The sequence below is a fragment of the Amborella trichopoda genome, chromosome 7, assembly GCF_054954075.1.
Source record: "Amborella trichopoda isolate Santa Cruz 75 chromosome 7, AtrichopodaSantaCruz75HAP2 v2.0, whole genome shotgun sequence".
NCBI lineage: Eukaryota > Viridiplantae > Streptophyta > Magnoliopsida > Amborellales > Amborellaceae > Amborella > Amborella trichopoda.
Window position 1 is genome coordinate 13,659,508 of NC_142342.1, and position 20,748 is coordinate 13,680,255.

The following is a 20,748-nucleotide window of genomic DNA, read 5'->3' on the forward strand; positions in this document are numbered from 1 at the left end:
TCATCCAATGACAAATAATGAATGTCGTTTTCTATTTTTTATTTTTATTTAAAAATGATTGCAATATGATATTTTGATTTTAGGTTCATCTTTATAAGTAAGATCAACTAAAATTAATACAAGATATATTTTGAATAAAAAAATAGAGTAATAATTTTATAGGACCCTCTTTTACCCATATATGTTGGACTTTAGATGATCATTATTAAATTTGGTACGGATCTTTAAAAATATTATTACATAGTGTAGAACTTGATTTTTTTAGAGATTCGTGTCAAATTTAATGGTGATCATTTGAAGCCTTACACATATGGATAGAAGAAGATTCTATAGGATCATTTTTTAAAAAATTATTGATCAAAATAAATTTAAAAATATTTTAATTTTTTATTTAAAATATTTTTTAATAATTTGTTTTTAATTGTATTTAGAGAAAAGAAAGACTGCTTCTCCTACAATATAGAAGTTCTATCCTTTTTTTACCATCCAGCAGTCCAATTTTGATCAAGAGAGTCACTCACTGTTTTGATCTGAGATTTGACGTCTCAAAGTATTTTATTTTTAGTTTTTTTTGTATAATAATTTGTTTTTAAATATATTTAGAGAAATATACATACACTCTGATATTCAGAAAAGTATCCTATTTAAATAAAAATAAGTATAAAATACAAGATTAATTTTCAATCGTTGGATATGAGACCTCAATGCTTGGGAACCTACAAGCAACCGTCCGCATGATGTGATCGGGATTCTGTCCTACAAAACATACCCTCACACTAGAGACAGTGAAAATTGTTAAAGAGTGAGCCCTGTAAAGCGCTTGCCTTATCTTTGGGTACGTACAAATGCAGGCACTCCTGGCTGCAATGGCCGCTCACACAGTTTTCGCCGCCTCTACTTGGCATTCTCCTGCCCTCGTTTCTCTCTCCTCTCCGGTCACTCTGCACTCTTATTTCAGAGGTGCATCTCTCAAGGTGTCGAACCAGTCCTTTACCCTCTCCCCCGCCGCTATTAGCAGGCGTCTCACCATTGTTGCGGCCACCAAGAAAGCAGTCGCTGTTCTCAAGGGAAACTCTCAGGTTGAAGGGGTCGTCACCTTGACGCAGGAAGACGACGGTCAGCTCTCCCTCCCTCTCTCCTTTTCTGCTTCTTTTTGCCCTTTCTCTCTCCTCTTAGTTATGAATTGGTTGTGATTTCGTGGGGAATTATATTTTCATTATTGGTAATGAGATCTGTTTGCTTTATTACATTTATCCTATATATATTTTTAAGCGGTTCTACTTTCTCGCAATCTGACTTTGAGTATTCCAATTGTAGTTAAGGTTGTGTAATTGTATGGATTTGAAATCTGGTACTATACATCTAATCTGAATTCTCTGATTACAAGCTGAAATGTGGTTTAGGACCTTTGCAGTGGGACACCACAAGCATGCAACAATGTAGTTTTTTCACATAAACATTGTGTTATTATGTACTTGTAATGGGAGGTGGTTGTGCATAATTTTGTTCATATTTCAATGGTGAGAAAAACTTAAGTAAAAATGTTTTGGGGGGATAGTGGAAAGCAGCGGGCATGAATTGCAGGCTCGAGATGGCTATTAGCATGATTCTCATATGGATGAAGAGATTCTAGGAAAATAGCCTAAAAGTTAATACTAAATTATGGCAAAATATCCGCGTGGCTCCTATTTTTTTGTTTTTATATCTGAATAGACCCAAAGATTCAAAATATGTCTCCAATCCCCTGATTGACTTTACCCACTTTTAATTATTTTTTTAGCCCTAACAAATAGAAAAAAGATACGCTCATACTAAACTCTTCTTCTCTTTACATTATATATTCCCCCCAAATTTCTCTCATTCTCTCTCTTCCTTGAGATTCTCCCAAATCCCTTCTCTTTTTGTATTTTCCCCCACTTTCTCGCTCTAGTTCTCTTGTTCTCTCTCTACTCGTGTTTCCCGAAACCCCTATCTCTCAGTTTGGGTTCCAAAAACAGATACAATCTACATATAATTAATCATCCATGTGAATAATATCCAACCAATCAATAGAAAAAATCCACAGAAATCAAGCAAATATATAAGAAAAAATAAACCATGGAGAGAGAGTGGGAAAATAGGGAGAGAGAGGGTTTGAGAAAATTCATGGAGAGAGATTTAGGGAAAAATCACGTGAAGAGAGAGAAATGCTGGTGTCTAGAAAGGATATGTCTTTATTATATTTATTTGGGGCAAAAAAATAAGTTTAAAAGGGATAAAGTTAGCTCAAGGGGTTAGAAGATACAAAACTTAGAATTTTTATGACCCAAGATGTGTTTTGAAACCTTGGGTCTATTGAGATATAAAACTTAAAAATGGGGGTTATGGAGATATTTTCCCTTAAATTTTTGGGAAATACTGCCTCTGATTATGGGGCTTGCTTGTTCATGTGATGGTTAGAGCATATCTTGAGAGTCAAATGCTCGGACTGCCTAGTCAAGTAATTTTGGTTTCTTATTCATGTCACATTGTGACCCCATTTAAGTTACCACAGCGTGCATTGCCTTTTTCATGAAGCATTGTCAATGTGACATATGTTGTCATACTAGCAAGGATCATGCCGCTCCGAATAATGTTTGGGCCTTTGTGCACAAAGGAATATCAAAATGGGTTACCTGCCACCTGCCAGCTAGTGGTGATGCTGGTTATATTTTGGCATTTGTAGCAAATTGATGTTGCTAAGGGAGGATCTGAAGTTGTGTAGTTATTAATTTCTATTAAGCTTGCAAGTACTTATTGGTATCCATGTCCAGGCTTTTTACTTGAAACATTGGCCCTAACTACCAGACAAGTAGGGAATTTTGTGGAGGGAGAGGGATCACACCCAGCACAGGGAGTTTCCAAACTTCCTTGATTTCCGTGATCTAGTGGACATTTCTCTTAATGGTGTGATGTACCCCTTGTTCAACGATAGGTCAATCCAAGTTCTGGCTAAATTGGATTGTTTCATAGTGTCACTGGAATGGGATACTTGGTTCCATTCCTTTCACTACGATGCGCTTTAAAATTGATCTTTTAGACTACACCCCTACATTCCCATGCTCAATGCCATGGTGCGAGGACCCCGATCCTTGGAGTTTGGGAACATGTGGCTAAAATTATGTAAGCTCAACTCAAGAGTCTTCATAGCCTGTTTTGCTATGAAGAATGTAAGCTCAACTGTTTGGGAACAATTGTATTATAAGGAGCGATGAGAAACTACTTGGAGAATAGAGTCGAAGATAACATATCAAGTAGATTTCTTAAGCAAGAGGAACCTTTTGGTTCGATGATCTAGAACTAGGTGGCTCAAGGAGGGCGACCAAAAGCAAGCTTCTTCCATAAAATTGAAGCGTGTGAAGAGGCGACCTAATCTCTATGATTCAAGTGAATAAATCCTATATGGGAAAAGGGGCTGCGGTGTCATAGCCTGTTTTGCTGCAAGTGTTCTCCAACTAACTCCTTGCATGAACTTGTGTTGCTGCCCATGCCTTATGATCAAGATCAGCTACTTGTGGACTGGGCCAATTAGTTAGGTGTTGGGATAATTTGTACTTTTGTCTGTATCAAGGTGTTTTGTGTACTAATCGTCGTGTGTTTTTAAGAGAATTTATGGATTCTATTTGCACATGGGAATTTCTGTCATTTTACTTGTATGAGGTATTTGTGACTTTTATGCACCTAAATTAATTATATACATGCATTAGCCACTCTTTCTAATATATGGAAGTACATTCACAGTTTCTCTGTCTGTACCATGGTACCAGACTGTAGAGTTTGATCATGTAATCAGGGTTGATAACCTAATGAAGGTTCACCCATACAGTCCTGTCGCTTCTAAAGTCGCATGTTATGATCAATTTATTGAGGTAGAGGACTTGGATTTTGCCTTTCATGGCAATGGGGCCTTTTCAAGCGAGAGAAGCAATCACAAGTCAGTTTTGGATGGCGACCTGTAACATAAATGGACAAGCTTTTTTCTTTAATCAGTATATAGAGACAAACCTTTGGAACTGCAAAAAAAACATTTTAGGCATTCACAATGTCATGTTTATTTATTTGCAATAAATGCTTCATCTTTGATACAAGGGATGAGATCTTGGTTGAGAAGGTTCATCTTTAGTGTGACGGATAGGATCATGGTGCTGACACATCTACTATGAATCGTGATTTTCATTTGGTGTATGAATGACTCTTTGCCAGGAATCTGGAGATATATTTTGTCCTAGAGGCAATTATTGCTTTTCCCTCGGGTAGTTGGCATTTTTTGCATCACATGGGGGAGTTACTCCTTAATCCGTCTTCAAATGTATATAAGTCCTTTTGGAAGGGCTACTTGATCAGGCTCATAACAATCATTGCATGTTCTCTGATATCGTGTTAAGATTAGAGAAGTTATGAATCTAGTCCCACTAATTAAATTGGGGAGTAATATTACATGGATACAACTAGAGTGCACAAAGGATGTATATATACCATGTGCAAATAGCACGGCCTGAAATTCGTGGTGCAAATATAATATTTCATATTTGTCAAGTATAAAAAAATTCTCCTCATATACTCACTTATATAAGAGGAAAAAGAGTTTCTTGTGTTGATTTTCTCACTAGATTATGGCAAGCTCCTAGACACAATAAGTTCTCAAAGTGTCATTATAAATAAGTCTGTCAAGTGCCAGGATAGCGGCACAACTAATAAACTTTATAACTCTACTCCCCTCTCCATTCCCAGAATAAATGGTTCTGAGAAAGACCTATACCCCATTTGTATGTTGGCAGTTTTATAAGCATGTATAAGATCTTGGTATGGGTATTCACTTTTAGACCTTGTGGAATCTTGCATCATGTAATATCCCCTCTTCAAGGTGGCTTTGTGAGAGGATTTTGGATTAATGGTTCAATGAGTGCCTTATAATGTGTATATTCTAGGTATTGAGAAGTGAAGCCATACATGATTTGCCTGTGGGTGTAGCAGTGTAGGGGTGAAATGTATGCAGTACCTTTGCGGTCCATGTTTAATTCAAGTTTTTAAATTGGACTTATGCACACTATAGTCCAATTCTCTCTTGCCTCCAACGTGTGAATGACACACATATTTGTTGCAAATCATGTTTAGCCCAAATTGGGAACCTGTCACTTCTGATGTGATGTTTTGATGTGTTTATGGACCTGGAAGGAAATCCGAAAGAGAGTGTAGCTATGGTGACTAGGGTGGAAAACAACAACTTGAAGCACATGCCAATGCCCATATTTTGGGGTGTAAAAGGGTTCTGTTCCTCAACAAATGTTTATGTTTACAGCAGTTTGTATAAATGTGAAAATGACTGGGATCAATGATTATCATGTTAGCTTGTGCTACTAAAATCACCTCTATGGTTTTTTTCTCTTTTGTTTAGGGGAATTTAGTCATTCTATGATTACTTGTAATAAAGACTTAATACACATTTTGTGTTTAGAGAAGATTGAGGTTTTGTAGGGAGCATCATATTGAGTTCTTTTTTTTCTGGTATAACTGGAACATTCATTGGCAGATAATTTTTTTTGAGAACTGTTAACATTGTATTACTAAGACAGTATAATTACAGAAGTGGGAGAGACCGAGAGCACCTACCAAGGGTGGCTTTCGGTAAAAAATACATCAGTCAGTGCATGTACAAAAATATCTTATAAGTCCCGCCAGATACAATGATTTACAGTGGTTTTTCAAAAAATAAGATTAAGGCTGAGGAGTGCCTGCGTCGAGGGATGCTACATAGTGCGGCTGTGGTTCTGAACAAAAAAGGAGTAGGACCTGGCTTGTTCTTCCACTTGGAATCTAGCTCTCTCCTTTGCCATGAGATCTGCGAGCTCATTGGACGTCCTCCATGTATGCTTCCAGGAGCCGTTCATATCCCTGCAAATGTGAGTAATTTCATCAAAACTTGTAGTTAGTTGCCATGGGGGAGAGGTCACCCCACTTGCCCATGAATGAGTGTCTTATGATCTCCTTCCACAATTAGGTGTGTGCCCCAAGATGGGTTGAACTTTTTGAGACCCAATAAGAGAGCCATAGCTTCTGTGTACTGGGAATCATTGCTGCCAAGATACACAGAATAGGTAAGGAGGATGTTTCGCTGATGGTCGTTTGAGACGCCCCCAGCACCTATCGGGCCTGGATTCCCTAGGGTGCAACCATCAAAATTCAGCTTGATGCTGCCTTCTGGTGGTGGTTGCCAATTGTTAGCTCTTGAAACTTTTGGTGGCCTGTGGTTGAGGATATTTTTCCATTGGCAAAGGAAAAAGTTCCTTGATACTCCCTAGAAGACTGTGATTAGCAGCCCAAAAAGAGGCCAGCGAAACTACCTTGTTCAATAGAGCTGGTAGGTGGATTTTAAGTCCATTAAAAATTCTGTTATTCCTTTCTACCCATATTGTCCATATGGTAACTGCCACAGTAGCCTTCCATAAGGTTCTTCTAGCCAATGGCCAGTGTGACAGGGCCCTGACCGTGGAGGGTGTGACCCAATGAATACTGAAGAGTTGCAACACCTGGCTCCATAGCTTGTGGGTAAAGTCGCAATGAATAAAGAGGTGTGGGTTGGATTCCTCTTCACATAGGCACAACGCACATCTATTAGGGATCGAGATCCCTCATTTTTGTAAGTGGTCCACTGTGAGTGCTCTTTGGGAACAAGCAATCCAATTGAAGGTTTGAATATTAGGTGGGGCGTACCATACTTTTGCCAAAACTGAGGTGGGATTGAGAGGATAAGTGGGGGGGTTGAGTGAGACTCTTATAAAAAGAGGCTACTGTGAAGAGACCTGAGGGGGAAAGAGTCCAAATTATTTTGTCTCTCCCATGTGTTGAAATAAAGAGTGAGAATAGAGCATTCGAGAGTAGTTGGAATTGATTGGTTTCCTCTTCTGTAAGGTTTCTTCGAAATGATGGGTTCCAAACTCTTCGGCCTCCTAAAAGTAATATTTCCTCGGCAATAGAGGAGTTTTTGTTTGAGGCAAGAGAATACAGGGTTGGGAAGGCATGACGCAATGGAGAGCTTCCTAGCCATAAATCTGACCAGAAACTCACCCTATCTCCTTCTCTAAGGTGAAATCTTATGAATCTTCTGAACTGTGAAAGAGAAGTGGCCAAGGATTTTCAAGCTCCTGACGCTCTATGCCTCTGGATCCTTTCTGGCACCCAGGTTCCTTTTGGGATCCTGTATTTACACCGTAAAACTTGAGCCTAAAGAGAGTCTGGCTGAGAGGCTAGGCGCCACCACCATTTGCTTAAGAGTGCCGTATTGTGTTTCCTAAGGATCCGAATCCGAAACCCCCCCTGCTTTCTTGGTAGACAGATATTGTCCCACGTTACTAGGTGAAATTTGGTCTTTTTTGCTTGTCTGGACCACAAAAAATTCTGCATAAGTTGTTTTATGCGGTTAGCCACCTGTGCAGGCATCTAGTAAAGGGATATGAAATAGACCGGGTGATTTGCCAAGGTAGCTTTGATTAGGGTAACTCTCCCTCCATAGAGAGATATCTACCTTTCCACCCCGCCAGACGTCTCTCTACCTTGTCAAGGACCTGAAACCAATGCCTCTTTTTTGGTTTCCCCAAGCCCATAAGGAAACCCAGGTATGTAGTGGGAAGGTCCTCCACTTTGCACTCCCAATTTGGGATGATTGCTCTTACTTCTGCATTTGTCATAGCAACTCCCATCATTTTGGATTTCTCCATGTTTACTTTGAACCTTGTTGCTCTTTGAAAGCATAAGAGGAAGAGCTTGACAGTGTCGACTTCATTGCGTGAGGCATCAAGGAATACCAGGGTGTCATCTGCGTATTGCAGGTGAGACACCGTTGGGCCCTGAGTACTACTTTTGAAGCCAAAAAGGAAGCCAGATTGGTAAAGGTGGGATATCGATCGGCTGAATACTTCCGCTGCGATGGCAAATAGGAAGGGGGATAGGGGATCCCCTTGTCGAAGTCCCCTCAAGGCTGGGAAGAAGCCTTCTTGGGTTCCATTGATGATGATCCAAAAATGGGGGTGAGAGTAATAGCCTCTCATCCACCTCTTGCATCGCTCCCTGAACCCCATTCTAGCCATGGACTCTTCCAGAATAGACTAGTCTACGTGGTCATAAGCTTTCTCTCAATCTATTTTGATGGTTAGGCCTTGGTTTCTTGGCTAAGTGGCTTGAGTGGATACACTCATGAGCCACCAAGGCCCCATCTAGAATCTGCCTATCTTGGATAAAGGCAGATTGAGATGAAGAAATCACTGAAGGGAGGACTTGTTGACGTCTAGAGGCGAGGACCTTAGCCAGTTTTGGTATGAAGAGCTTAGGAAGCTAATCGGGCGGAAATCCTTGATTTCCTCTGGCCCTTCAACTTTGGGAACAAGGGCTAGGAAAATGGCATTGATTGCTTTGTGGATAATTCCCCTGTGGAAGAACTCCATAAAGAAACCGATAAAATCAGGACGGAAAGTGTTCCAAAAATTTTTGAAAGGTGCAATTGGAAAGCCATCTGGTCCAAGAGCTTTGTCTTTGGCTAGGGCATTAATTGCTTGTAAAATTTCTTCTTCAGTGAACGGTTGCTCTGCCCAGATTGCCCGGTCTACAGGGAGAACCAGGACATCAAGATCTGCCATGCTTGGTCGCGGGCCGGCAGGAGCAGTGTATAGAGTTTGAAAGAACTCTATAATGGCCTGCTCAATTTCCTCAGGTTGGACCAAGTAACTATTATTAATTTTGAGCAGCTATTGCTGGTGATAATTAGTTTCTCCCTTTTTGTGGTGCTAGCCATGGATATAGTGGTGAGAAAGGGGTTTCTTGATGATTGTTGCGTTGGTTGTGAAAGGGCAAATTGGTGGTTCTTCACTGATTGGAAGTAAAATGCTTGAAATCCCAAATGTCATTATAGGAAACTAGAATCTAGACTAGAAATGATACACAAAGTCAAGAAGGCAAAATCAAAAAACAAATACATCAAGTCATCGACCAAACACCTCTATGGCATTAGCGGCATGCCAGCATCCACCCACGAACTATTGCTTTTGTTTTGGGAAGAAAGAAAAAAAATAAAAAAGTCATCGATCTTTCGATAAATCTCAAAAGAGTGGTTTGTCGGGAATTTTGCTTACCCTAAAAGCCACAGTTTTCGTTTTGGGGCAAAACCCTTTTTCCCCTTTTTAAAGAGGGGGGGGGAGGGGGGGGGAATGACTTTTTTTATCCCTCAACGAGACCCATTTTCCTCGTTTTCTCAACCTGTCACGAGACGGCGCCCAGGTGGACGCCCAGACGCAAGATGCATAATGACCACGCCTAGCATGCACCTAGTCATTTCTAAAAAATTTCTGCCTAGGCGGTCGGGTGGGCGAATTTTCAAACACTGCTCCTACTAATGTTAAATGGTCTCCTAATAAGGTAAGCTTTGTGTAAGGTGTCAACCTAATACTATTGAAGTAAGGCACACCACAAAACTATGCCGAAAGATGCAGTCTCGGTGCTGGAAAGCCTTAAGATGGCATAAAATCTATTGTTGCCCCTAATTATGAAATTTAAAGATAAAAAAATGATGTAGATTGAGCAGATCTATAAGCAGTTAATTTTTTTGCCAGTGGACTGTCCAAACACGTTGCAAAATGTGCTACTTTCATGACTTGAAATCATTTTTTTTGTTTTTCAATATCCATACATCTCGAAGTTGTGATTGTCTTTTAGCATCAGAACAGCTTTGTCCAATGGATTTTTGAGGTGCGCTTTACTTGTGTATATATATATATATATATATATGGAAAAGTCTTACCAACGTCTATAAGCGAAAATGAACAGTGATTTTGCCTACTCTCATCACCGTCCAAAGGTCATCGCACGGTTACGATTGTCTGGTAGTGTTTCATTTTTCATTTTTTTTTCTACAAATCAAAATGATCTAAAATTTGGAGTGTGTGTAGATCTTACTGAGACACACCTAATAAAAATATAAAAAAAATAATTCTTGAAAAATTTGACCAAAATACCCTTGAAACTTTTCGGGGGTATTTTAATCAATTTATTTCATGTAACATATTTTTTTGATATTTTTTCGTAGATTCGCCTATTTTTGCTAAACGCACGCTCCAAATTTCAAATCATTCCTATTTGTAGAAAAAAAAAAGAAAAATGAAACACTACTGGACAATCGTGACCATGAAATGAACTTTGGACGGTGATGAGGATAGGCGAAATCACTGTTCATTTTCGCTTATAGGTGTTTCGTAGTATCTTCCATATATATATATATGTAAATTATGGAATTATTAGTCAATCTTCCAAAGGAGACGATGATTTCCATGGCGACTCTCCAGTTCAAATACTGACCCAGACTTTCGCTCTCTCCCCATTTCTCTCTCTAAATCTAATGTCCTCCTTGAATAAGCTACTGAATGAAGCAATACCTCCCCATACTCCTGACATTCTAGCCGATCTACCCAAGACCTTGACTCCCCAGCCTTCCATACCCTCCCCTACATCCCCTTTTAGTTTTCACCCAAAGGCTCATTCTCTACCTGAAAGGTCTTGTTGTTTCGCCAATAGTGCTTTCTTGGTCTCTCGGAGTCTTCAGATACCCAAGTGACCACAGAACGTGGGCCTGCAAATACTTTCCAATTTACCAATTGAAACTTTCTCGCGTCACTACTTCCCTGCAATGGAAATCCCTTTGCAACTTCTCAAATCAATTAGAAATGGCCCCTGGCTTCGGGAAAATGACAAAATATATTGCGATGCTTTTAAAGGTGGAATATTCAAGGAAATCAATCTGCCACGGAAAATCATTGGACCTCCCATGGGGCTAGCTTCTTCTCACATCTTTCAAGGACCGGGTTTTGCAACTGCTTCCGAGTTTTCCCATACATAGGGGAAATCCCAATAGCTTATGAGGAAGGGAAACAATTTTACAGTGGAGGATAGTTGCCACCTGGTTCGTCACATGATCATCAACCCCTACACTCATAATCTAGCTTTTGTATAGATTTACCCTCTGTCCTGAGGTCAGTGAACCATTTGATAATCATCAGTATGTTATCAGCCTGCCATGGTGTAGCATCACAAAATAGAATGGTATCATACACAAACTGAAGACAAGATAATGATTGCCCCAATGGATAAACTGAAAATCCCTCAATAAGCCCACTTGTGGCCCTTTATTAACCAGCTGGCTTAGGGCTTCACCCACTTGTGCGACAGATGGAAATGGATCACCCTGGCAGAGACGTTTGATCCAGGAAAGAAGTCTTTTCAGCTATTACATTAATGAGTGTAGAAAATGTTGCAGACAAGATAGAATCCCTTATGTACCTTCTTTATATCCCTCGATTCCATCCTGCTCATGAAGTACCCCAAAAGAAATCCCAGTCCACCATATCCTAAGCCTTTTTCCAGAACTATTTTGACCACCACCCCCAGTCTTCTCCCCATATGCCTCAAGTCAATACATTCATTTGCAACAAGGGCCCCATCCAAAATCTGCCTCTTGCACAAAAGCTCCTTGTGTATTTGAGATGATATGGCTTAGCATCATTTTAGCTGACCCCAAATCATTGGGATAATGCTTGGATGATGACGATGCCGTAGCACCATTTGGTTCTCAATACCAGGACCTTAACAAGAATGTATTAGACATCACTTTTGAGGCTGATTGACATGAATTCGTTAATCTCCACCACCCTTAAACTTTAGGGATGAGAATAATGAATATCGCATTTAGCCCCTAATTTAAAGTGCCCCTAGAATGAAACTCTTCAAAGAATGACCAGATAATTAAGTTTTATTCCATCCTGGGAAAAAGGCGTTGTGAACCCGTTAGGTCCTTGTCCCTCCCCAGTGAAACAATAGCATATGTAATCTCATCTTCAATGGAACCCCTCTGAATAAACCTTCTACGGCCCATCGATATCAATTCAAACTCCAATCCTTGGAGCTCAGGTCTCCACTGTCTATCTGCCGAGTAAAGAGAACTTGAAAGTCTCACCATCGCCTCTGTTTCCCCTTCTTCGTCCTTGAACAAGATGCCTTCCATTTGGATCTTGTTGTCTCATTACCCCTTCCCAGATGGTTTTGGAGGTACGAAGTATCCTATCCCCTTCCTGCATCCATTTCATCCGCGAGTTGTCTGCATGATATCTCATCTTGCCCCACAATGTCCTCATATATTCTTTTCAAGTCCACTCTCTCAATTCTGTCCCCATTGTGTAGGTCCTCCCTTTTCTACCTTTCCTCATTTCTATTGGTGGCCCCAACTCCTCCGAAGTAGCTGACTTTCTTTCATTTAGTAACCTGAATGTGCTCCTATTCCATTCTTTGATTTTATTCTTACATATTTGCATTTTCTTCTCCATCTTAAACCTTTCCAGATCCTGAACACCACAATTCCTCCAAGTTGCCACATTGTACCTTAAGTTTGATGTTCAAGACACATTTTCAAAAGAAATGGGCTAGGTTCTCTAGGCCATGGCTGATGAGACTGCAATGGGCATTTCTTCCAAAGTTTTGGTATTTTATTCGCCCTTCAAGGCCTTGTGTCCTCCATGCGTATAAATCTATATTGAAACTAACCGACGAACACATGTGCCTATGTCAGTTTAGTAGGTGCCAAAAGGAGACAATAACACCCAACGAAGTTCAGTTTGGACTAAGGGACCATGTGGGACTAATGATTGTCTATAGATCATGCTCTAGGAAACTAGTGAAAACCTTGAGTGAGGTGATTTGAGGTAAAGTTTCTATAGGTACATGTTGCAAGGGCTAGGGGGTTAGTACAGTTGACGTACCACAGTTTCATCCAGATGAAGCCTTCGATATTATTCTCAAATGATAGGCACAAAGTGTACACAAATATTAACGCTTAATGGGCAAGACCTTAAGCCCTCAAGAGTGACATTTTGACTGATCATGGCATGTCGGGATGACGTGTTATGGAGAGTGCTCCCCATATATGTTGACATATTGTCCTGGAGAATATAATCCTTAGGAGGGGGGTACCTATTGGTCGGAGATGGCATACACCAGTGTTTGAAAAATCGGCCGGTTCAAACCGGAACCGACCTATTAGATTGGAACCGGGACCCTTCCGGTTCCGGTTAGCACCGGTTTTAGTGTACTAGTCATAGGGTAAACCTCCCCAAAATAAGTCCGGGCCAAAACCGGCCGGAGCTGGCTTGAACCGCTCGATTTTCATCCTAACCGATTGGTTTTTAGCCTAACCGGACCGGTTTTCTTTAAAAACGTGTTATAACATAATATAACGCTCGTTATATAATAAATCCCATTAATTTAAGCAGTGGGCCGTTGTTTTCGCATTTTTTGTTTGATTCTATTTTTTCACCTTTTTCAACATTTTTCAGGTTTTTTCAGTCATTTATTGACTAAAATAATTGATTTGACATTATAAAAAGACGGATTTCCAACCGGAAATATGCCGGAATTCGAAATTTTGAAGCTTTTTTTGGGTGTTCTTCACGGTGTCTCAAAAGAGATTTTGGCCTTGTTTTCAGTTTTTAATTAGTAAAATTTTGGTGTTCTTGTACATGTTAGCATTAATCAGATTATTCAAGTCCTAATTTCATTAAAGAACCAAAATTTCAGTCTCAAATTCTACAGATGAGGGCCTCATCTCAGTTTTCTCAACTGAGTTGATAAAAATTCGCCAAACTCGAGATTGGGCCCTGTTTCTATCCTGTCTCAGTCAAAATTTAGGGGTTTTGAAGATGTCAAAGTTACTCAGATTTTTCAAGTCCTAGTTTCATCAAACAATAGAAATTTCATGCTCGATTTCTACAGATTAGAGCATTGTCTCAGTTTTTCTGAACCAAGTTAAATTTTGGGGATTTTGGGCCCGTTTTTTATCCTTTCTCAGTTAAAGTTTGGGGAATTTGTAGATGTGAGAGTTAGTCATATTTTTCAAGTCCTAGTGTCATCAAAAGATCCAAATTTCAGGCTTGATTTCTACAGATTAGGGCATCATCTCAGTTTTTCTGAACTGAATCGACAACAATTGGCAAAAAATCGAGATTTTGGACCCAAATTTCATCCTTTTCGAGGGATTTTGTAGATGTCAGAGGTCCTTCAAAGATTGCAATCCTAAATTGGTCTAAAAGTCGAAATTTTTTACTTGATTTTTATAGTTGAGATCACATGTATGAATTTCATGTGACCTTTCATTTCGTTTTTTTTTTTTTTTCATATGAATTTTTAGTTGCTTGAGTAATTGTTTACCATTTTATTTTGCTAAAAATATAACAATAGAAAATTTTTATATTTGAAATAATTATCTGCAATTTACTTCTTAATTATCTTCAATATTTTATATGTACAGGACCATAGTATTCAAATATTAATTTATAAAAAGTTGTTTCAATTTTGTTTTGTAAGATAAATGTATGCAATAAGATAAATGTTGTTGTTGTTGTTGTTGTTTCTTTTTTTTTTGGGTCCGGTTCTGGTTCAAACCGCTCTCAACCCTGTCCGGTTAACCGTTCCGGTTCGATTTTGTGAACACTGGCATACACTGACCAGTTATTATCTTCTCCGATTCAGGGAAGGTTATGGGTGCATTGCGCAATTTATATTTATTGTGCTTTTCGGGTTCATGAGATTTACTTTAGTGGTCTGGCAAGTTATTTTTCGGGTATTGAATTTGTAGTTGTCTGGGGGCTCACCACAACAAGTGTTATCATGGCAGTTGAGCTCACACCTCAAACCAATTGCCAAATACGGGAAAGGTCAAAGAGAAGTTGTGAAATCAAGAGGAACTTTCAGGTTCTGAGTGCTGACTAAGATGTACAAAACATAAATTTGTGGTCCCGCATTATACAGTGTTATCAAGAGCAAACCATTCATCGAACAGGTGAGGGCACTGGTCTACCCCAAACCATTTGGACCAGCCAGTTCACGAGTCAAACTAGTCAGGAAAATATAAACAAAAAATATAGAAACTGATCAAAATCAGTCTGAACAGGTCAAAACCAGTTCAGCTAGTCAAACTGGTTGGATATGTCAGTTGAGGCTGTTTTTGACCAATTGCAGCGTCAGTTCCAAGATGAGTTCCGAGTCCAACAGATCAGACTGGACTGTCCAGTCTGGTCTTAGTAACATTGGTACTGTATATTCATTGTTCATTTTCTATTCTTTAGAGTGATATTGTGTCTTGAGTTTGCTACTATGTTTTTAACTAGCTAATTTTTAATGCTTAACAACTCATGCATAATAACATCTGGATTGACCTGTCTTCTATTACTTCCAATAGCAAATAGTTGAACATGGCGAAAGCCTTCATGGATAAAAAACTGTCCTTAATAATTAGCTCTTTGTTCAACAGGTCCTACAACTGTGAATGTTCGCATAACTGGACTTACTCCTGGGAAACATGGATTCCATCTTGTGAGTGATTCCTCAAATATGATGTTAATAGTTGACAGAAATTGATGCCTGGAACTGACCCTTCATCATTTCCGTCTGCAGCATGAGTTTGGCGACACTACCAATGGATGCATGTCAACAGGTTGGAGTTAATTCTGTCAGTCAACACCTTGTCATGTAATACACTTCAATTTATGTGTAGGCAGTAGAGCTAACTTCATATTCATAAAACAGTCATTATCCTTTTATTTATGGACAATGACTTTTTTGCAATGGAACTATCAGGCAGAATTGCAATATGTATCTTGTAATTGTATTTTCTCTAACCACTTGACTTCTATTAGGAGCACATTTCAACCCTAAGAAACTCACACATGGTGCTCCTGAGGATGAAATACGCCACGCGGGTGACCTGGGAAACATTGTTGCCAATGCAGATGGTAATGTGATTCATTCCTATTCTGAAATATTTCTCCTCATCTTGCGTTAGTGTTTGACTTTACTGTTTTTTGTGCTGGATTATGTGAGCAGGAGTTGCTGAGGCAACCATCGTGGACAACCAGGTAAATGTTCTCTCTGTAGTCTGATTTGGAGGACACTTCTTATTAACTTTAATATATCCCCTCCTTGTTACCTTCCAAATCCTGTCTTAGTATATGCAATTTTCTTTATCTGTAAATGATAAGGTGAATCATGCAGATACCATTGTCTGGGTCTAATGCTGTCATTGGAAGAGCCTTTGTTGTGCATGAGCTTGAGGATGATCTTGGAAAGGGTAATTTCATAATCACCACTTTTGGTGTTTTGCAGTGACATCATGCTCTTTATTGTCAGTTACTGCATTATCTGAAACACTTCACAACCTCCCTATCAATCTTGCTTTCTGAATCGACCATCATTGTTTTAAATGTTTCCTTTCTGTAGGAGGGCATGAGCTTAGTCTAACTACTGGTAATGCGGGTGGAAGGCTGGCATGTGGTATGGAATATAACTCAATTTTCTTTGCCCTTCTGTGGTGTTAGTTGCAGTTCTGAAATATGAATTTTAAAATATGGTTTGATGCTATTCTGTTACCAAGTCATTTCTGGCAATTAAAAGTCGAACAATCTTTATTTTCCGAGAAAGCAGTCAATATTGCTAGAAATTAGAACCCTGGTGTCTATGTGTGGTTTTCTTTCTAATCATATAGAACTGATTATTTATGAATATATGTATAAATTTTCTTTGAGAAGATGTCTGGAATGTTCTAGTATTGACAGTGATCTGGCTCTCTCGAAGCTCAAGTAATGAAACCTTTTGAGTTTTTATGAGGGGCGTGGTGAAAAGATTATTTTGCAATTGCATAAGATTCTAATCCAGTACTCTTATATATTTAAGTAATGTGCTCTCTGATGTACCTTTTGAGTTGTACTGTTTTACATTCAAAACAGTCATGCATAAGTGACTTGCATAATGTTATGTTGTGCATAATTAGTACATGCATCTAGTGTTTATCAGTTTAGATAAGATCTTAACTGCACTTAGACAAAATGTACACCATGCATTATCTGTAATCATGAGACCTCAGCACCAAGAAATATTGTAGATGACCCATATCCTTCATATGAAACTGGAACTGCTGACAAGGAAGGATGGAATGATAATGCCATCCACATGAACGATGATTTTTCATAATGTCACTGGCAGAGCATTCAAAAAATATAGATAATTTGCTCCCAACATCAATCCAGAGGATAAAAACCCTTAAACAATTCCCCTTCTAAAAAAGTAAGCTTAACTCCCAAAGGTTAACTTCACCCAGTTTCAGGTGCATTTGATCATTTCAGAGTGCATCCCTAGATTCTATGACCAATTTATGCTTCGTTGATGAGTTCCCCAGTTTCAAGGGCATTTGATCATTTCAGAGTGCATCCCTAGATTCTATGACCAATTTTTGCATCGTTGATGAGTTAGATTTGAGAAGTCATTTCCTGAAAAGTTTTCATCTGCACATCAGGGTTTTGAGCTTTTGATTTTGAAAGTTTTTTATGGTTTGATTAATATTATGCATGTTTATGTTTTATCATGAATTTCCTTTTGTGTTTTTTGTTTTTCTCCAAATTTCCCTGATCTTTATTTTTGGATCTTTAATGTTTTTCTGTTATAACTTTTTGAATTTATCCTTCTTTATCAAGTTCATCAAAAGATTTTGGTCATTTTGACGAGTGCAGTTGTAAAATACCAAACCGGATAATTCTTTAATCCAATTTTCCGGTGTGGTTTTTATTGCATTGCATTCAACCAATATATTTATTGCAGCTAATAATTGACATGGATGTGTGAGAACTGTGCACAATGGTCTCAATGATATTCTGCCCTCTTTATGGCCTCCCCCAGCGAGCCAATGGGTTACATGATTCTTCATGACCAAACGGTTTGGAGATGCTACATGCAATTTTGATCAAAGCTATCCAATAGAAACTATATTAACTGTTAGAATATTGATAACATTAGGTGTGTGTATAAAGTGCTTGAAATATCTCAATTGTGCATATGCATTGTAATGGTTCTAACGAAGGAAAGATTGGGAAGGTTTTTCTGAAAGAGGTTAAGATACAATGATTTTCATTCATTTAATAGTGTTAGTTGCACAGAAAAAGGGTATTGGATGCTTCAGTGATTGTTCCATTGTGCACATATTGGAGAGACATAACAAGATATGAATAAGAGACCGTGGACTGTGACGATTGTACATATTGGGCTTGTTTTGATGAACTTTGGTTAGTGAAGAATTTAGGGGAAATAGGTAAGGGATCATATGGGAGAAAATGAAGCTTCTCTCTTTATTTGAAACGTTGAAGCTTTTCTCCAGATGATGGAGGTGGTGCTTTTCAGGAAGTTGCTCGTGCATAATTTCAATCATAGTTCATTTGGTCTCAAGATCTCTCAAGGCCTGGGTGAGATAAATGCAGGGGATTTTAGAGAAGTGAAAGATATTAAGATTGAACCATGCTGGAGAACTTTACAAAGCAAAGTGAATGGCTCCTTAGCAGTGTTTGGATTTTCAAGTTGTCCTTTTCACATCCCTTCAATGTAGGGGAATTATCTTTGGATCTGTTGGTCCCTGTAGAATTGTGGATGTATTACAAGAGACCCATGAGATAGTTATGTAGAGATCTCCTCTTGGTATATATCCATGAAGAGTCTATTGATATGATGGATGCTCTTTTTGGGAGCGGTCTCTAGGATACATTTTAGTGTGTAGCATGTGCACTTTTCCTAATAATTTAGCAATGTATTGTCACCACCACCTACCTTGTCCTCCATTCATTAATAAAGGGAAGTGTATTTTAGAAAGACGGAAAGTGAATGAAAGCTCAGTTCCTATTACAATCTGCAGGTACGCCTCATTATGTGTCACAGTTAATATGGATTGTTCGAAGTGTAAGTGATCAGTTTTGTCCAATAATGAATATGCTAATTACTATTCCTTGCTACTAGATTATCGTATTGTGTTTGAATTTTCCTTGTGAATGGCCTTCTGAAAGTGTAGCATTCGGTTTTGTCATTAATAGTCCTGAGCATAGCGAATAGCTTAAAAAGAGAGAGTACACTAGAAAATCCAATGGTGTTCCCTTTTCTTCTTTCTGTGCTATTGGCACAAAAGCAGTAGACACCCCCGCATATGTAAAAACTTTGTTTTTAACTATTACTAATCCGGGGTGTTAAAAATAAGGGTCTTGATCTGGATTGAAATTTAATCATATTAGTTCTTAAGCGGTCTTACCATTGGCTTGTTTTTTATTCATATCCGGTAGAGTGTAGCAACTGTATAGCCTGGTTCGCATGAAATCAAGAGAAACTACTTGCCTGAAATATTGACATCCTTTGCTTTTAAATGTTGATTAGAAACTGGGGAATGTCCATACTTGCTTCTATTGAATCAAGAATGTTGAGTAATAAAGTCATGAGGTGAGATCCAAATAACGTCTTTAAGTGCATTTGGAAGTAGCCCAAGTTAATTTCGATTGTACCACTACCACTTACTTCACATGCAGCTTCACGGTGTAAAATCAATTTCATCTTTTGTAAGATAATCCAACAAGTTCTACAACTTCTAATGGTATGAAAGGTAAATCTCCCATAACTTGTTTGGTAATTTATTCTCAGGCATCAAAAGATAAAACCCTCCTTAGTTGCATCTTCGAAACCAACCCATGCAATTATTCCTTTAACTACCCTTTACTGGAGATTGCTTGTGTTTTTTAGGAATTGGATAGATGTTCCTATCCAATTGATTGCTTGCCTCATGTGAAATGAATTATTTGCATTTTATATCAGCATTTCAAGAGGAGTGGTTGAGCAAGAATTGGTCGTGACCATACTTTAAAGTGGTTGTGATTATATTTGTTCAATTTTGTAGAGTTTGTTGTATATAGACTTGTTTCTGTGAATGCGAGGAAAAACATGTGTACTATCAAATTTTGTTTAATGATTTTTGTTGGCAACCAAAAAAAATATGAAGAAACTAGTACTTCAACTACTGCCGCTTGAATCTATTGCACTATTTAACTGAATGAAACACATTTGAGGCATCTCTTGTGATTATGTCATAAACTTCCAGCAACACATTTGAGGCGTCTCTTGTGATTATGTCATCAACTTCCAGGAAGTTATTTCTGTTCTTTTGAAAGTTAACCTGTTCTCAAAAAAAAAAAAAATTTATTTCCATTATTTGAATTACGCAAATGAAGATTTCAGGATATATTATTATGGTGGTTCATATGCATGCAGGTGTGGTTGGACTAACACCGGTCTAAAAGACAGTCGTGGCCTTGGGACCTTGCTGACACCTTGAGTGAGTAGATGGACGTGGTGTAGATTGGAGACAAGATGTTGGTACATGGTAGAGAGGGAAGAGGAGCATCATGGAGCAAGGAAATTATTTTTCATTTATGCATTGCATACTTGTGTAGGTAGGTAGTGACTGTTCTTATTTATCACGTACTTGTTGATTTCGATCAAAGAGAGTCTAATGCACATCTTGTTAAGTTCATACAAACTTGTGGAGCTCCCAGTGCATGAGAATCTTTGGCAGTTATGTTTGCTTTATGGGGTGAAGTTGAAGTATTATTTCACCACTGGTGTAAAATGTATGTGAATTAGGAAATTCCTGCATGTTTCAAATTGGTTTTTTTTTCCCCACTAAGTTAGTGAGGGATGTTAAAATATTTTTTACCTCCATTCATGGATGACTCTGTTGGAGTAAACAAGAAACCAGCAAAAGAATCATGGTGGTTCCAAATGTTTCAAGAGTGCATTTCTCAACCCATGAATTCAGAGTTGTTAGTTTGGGGGCCATGAGGTGCAGGC

At 38.6% G+C, this 20,748-nt stretch overlaps 1 protein-coding gene across 1 annotated transcript; it reads left to right on the forward strand.

The window, feature by feature from the left end:
• Positions 1 to 792: 792 nt before the first annotated feature.
• CSD2 (copper/zinc superoxide dismutase 2) lies at positions 793 to 20,513 on the forward strand. Its single transcript, XM_006837899.4, has 8 exons — positions 793 to 1,116; positions 15,356 to 15,417; positions 15,499 to 15,538; positions 15,741 to 15,836; positions 15,928 to 15,959; positions 16,096 to 16,171; positions 16,321 to 16,374; positions 20,170 to 20,513. Exons 1-8 carry the CDS (start codon positions 846 to 848, stop codon positions 20,193 to 20,195), a joined length of 657 nt encoding a protein of 218 aa, XP_006837962.1. The 5' UTR covers positions 793 to 845; the 3' UTR covers positions 20,196 to 20,513.
• Positions 20,514 to 20,748: the final 235 nt, after the last annotated feature.

Excerpts from the sequence above, each read along its gene's own strand:
- CSD2 (XM_006837899.4), top strand. The coding sequence starts at position 846 with ATGCAGGCACTCCTGGCTGCAATGGCCGCTCACACAGTTTTCGCCGCC. Across the intron at positions 1,117-15,355 it reads CTTGACGCAGGAAGACGACG|GTCCTACAACTGTGAATGTT; the intron begins GTCAGCTCTCCC and ends TTTGTTCAACAG. Across the intron at positions 15,418-15,498 it reads GGAAACATGGATTCCATCTT|CATGAGTTTGGCGACACTAC; the intron begins GTGAGTGATTCC and ends TTCCGTCTGCAG.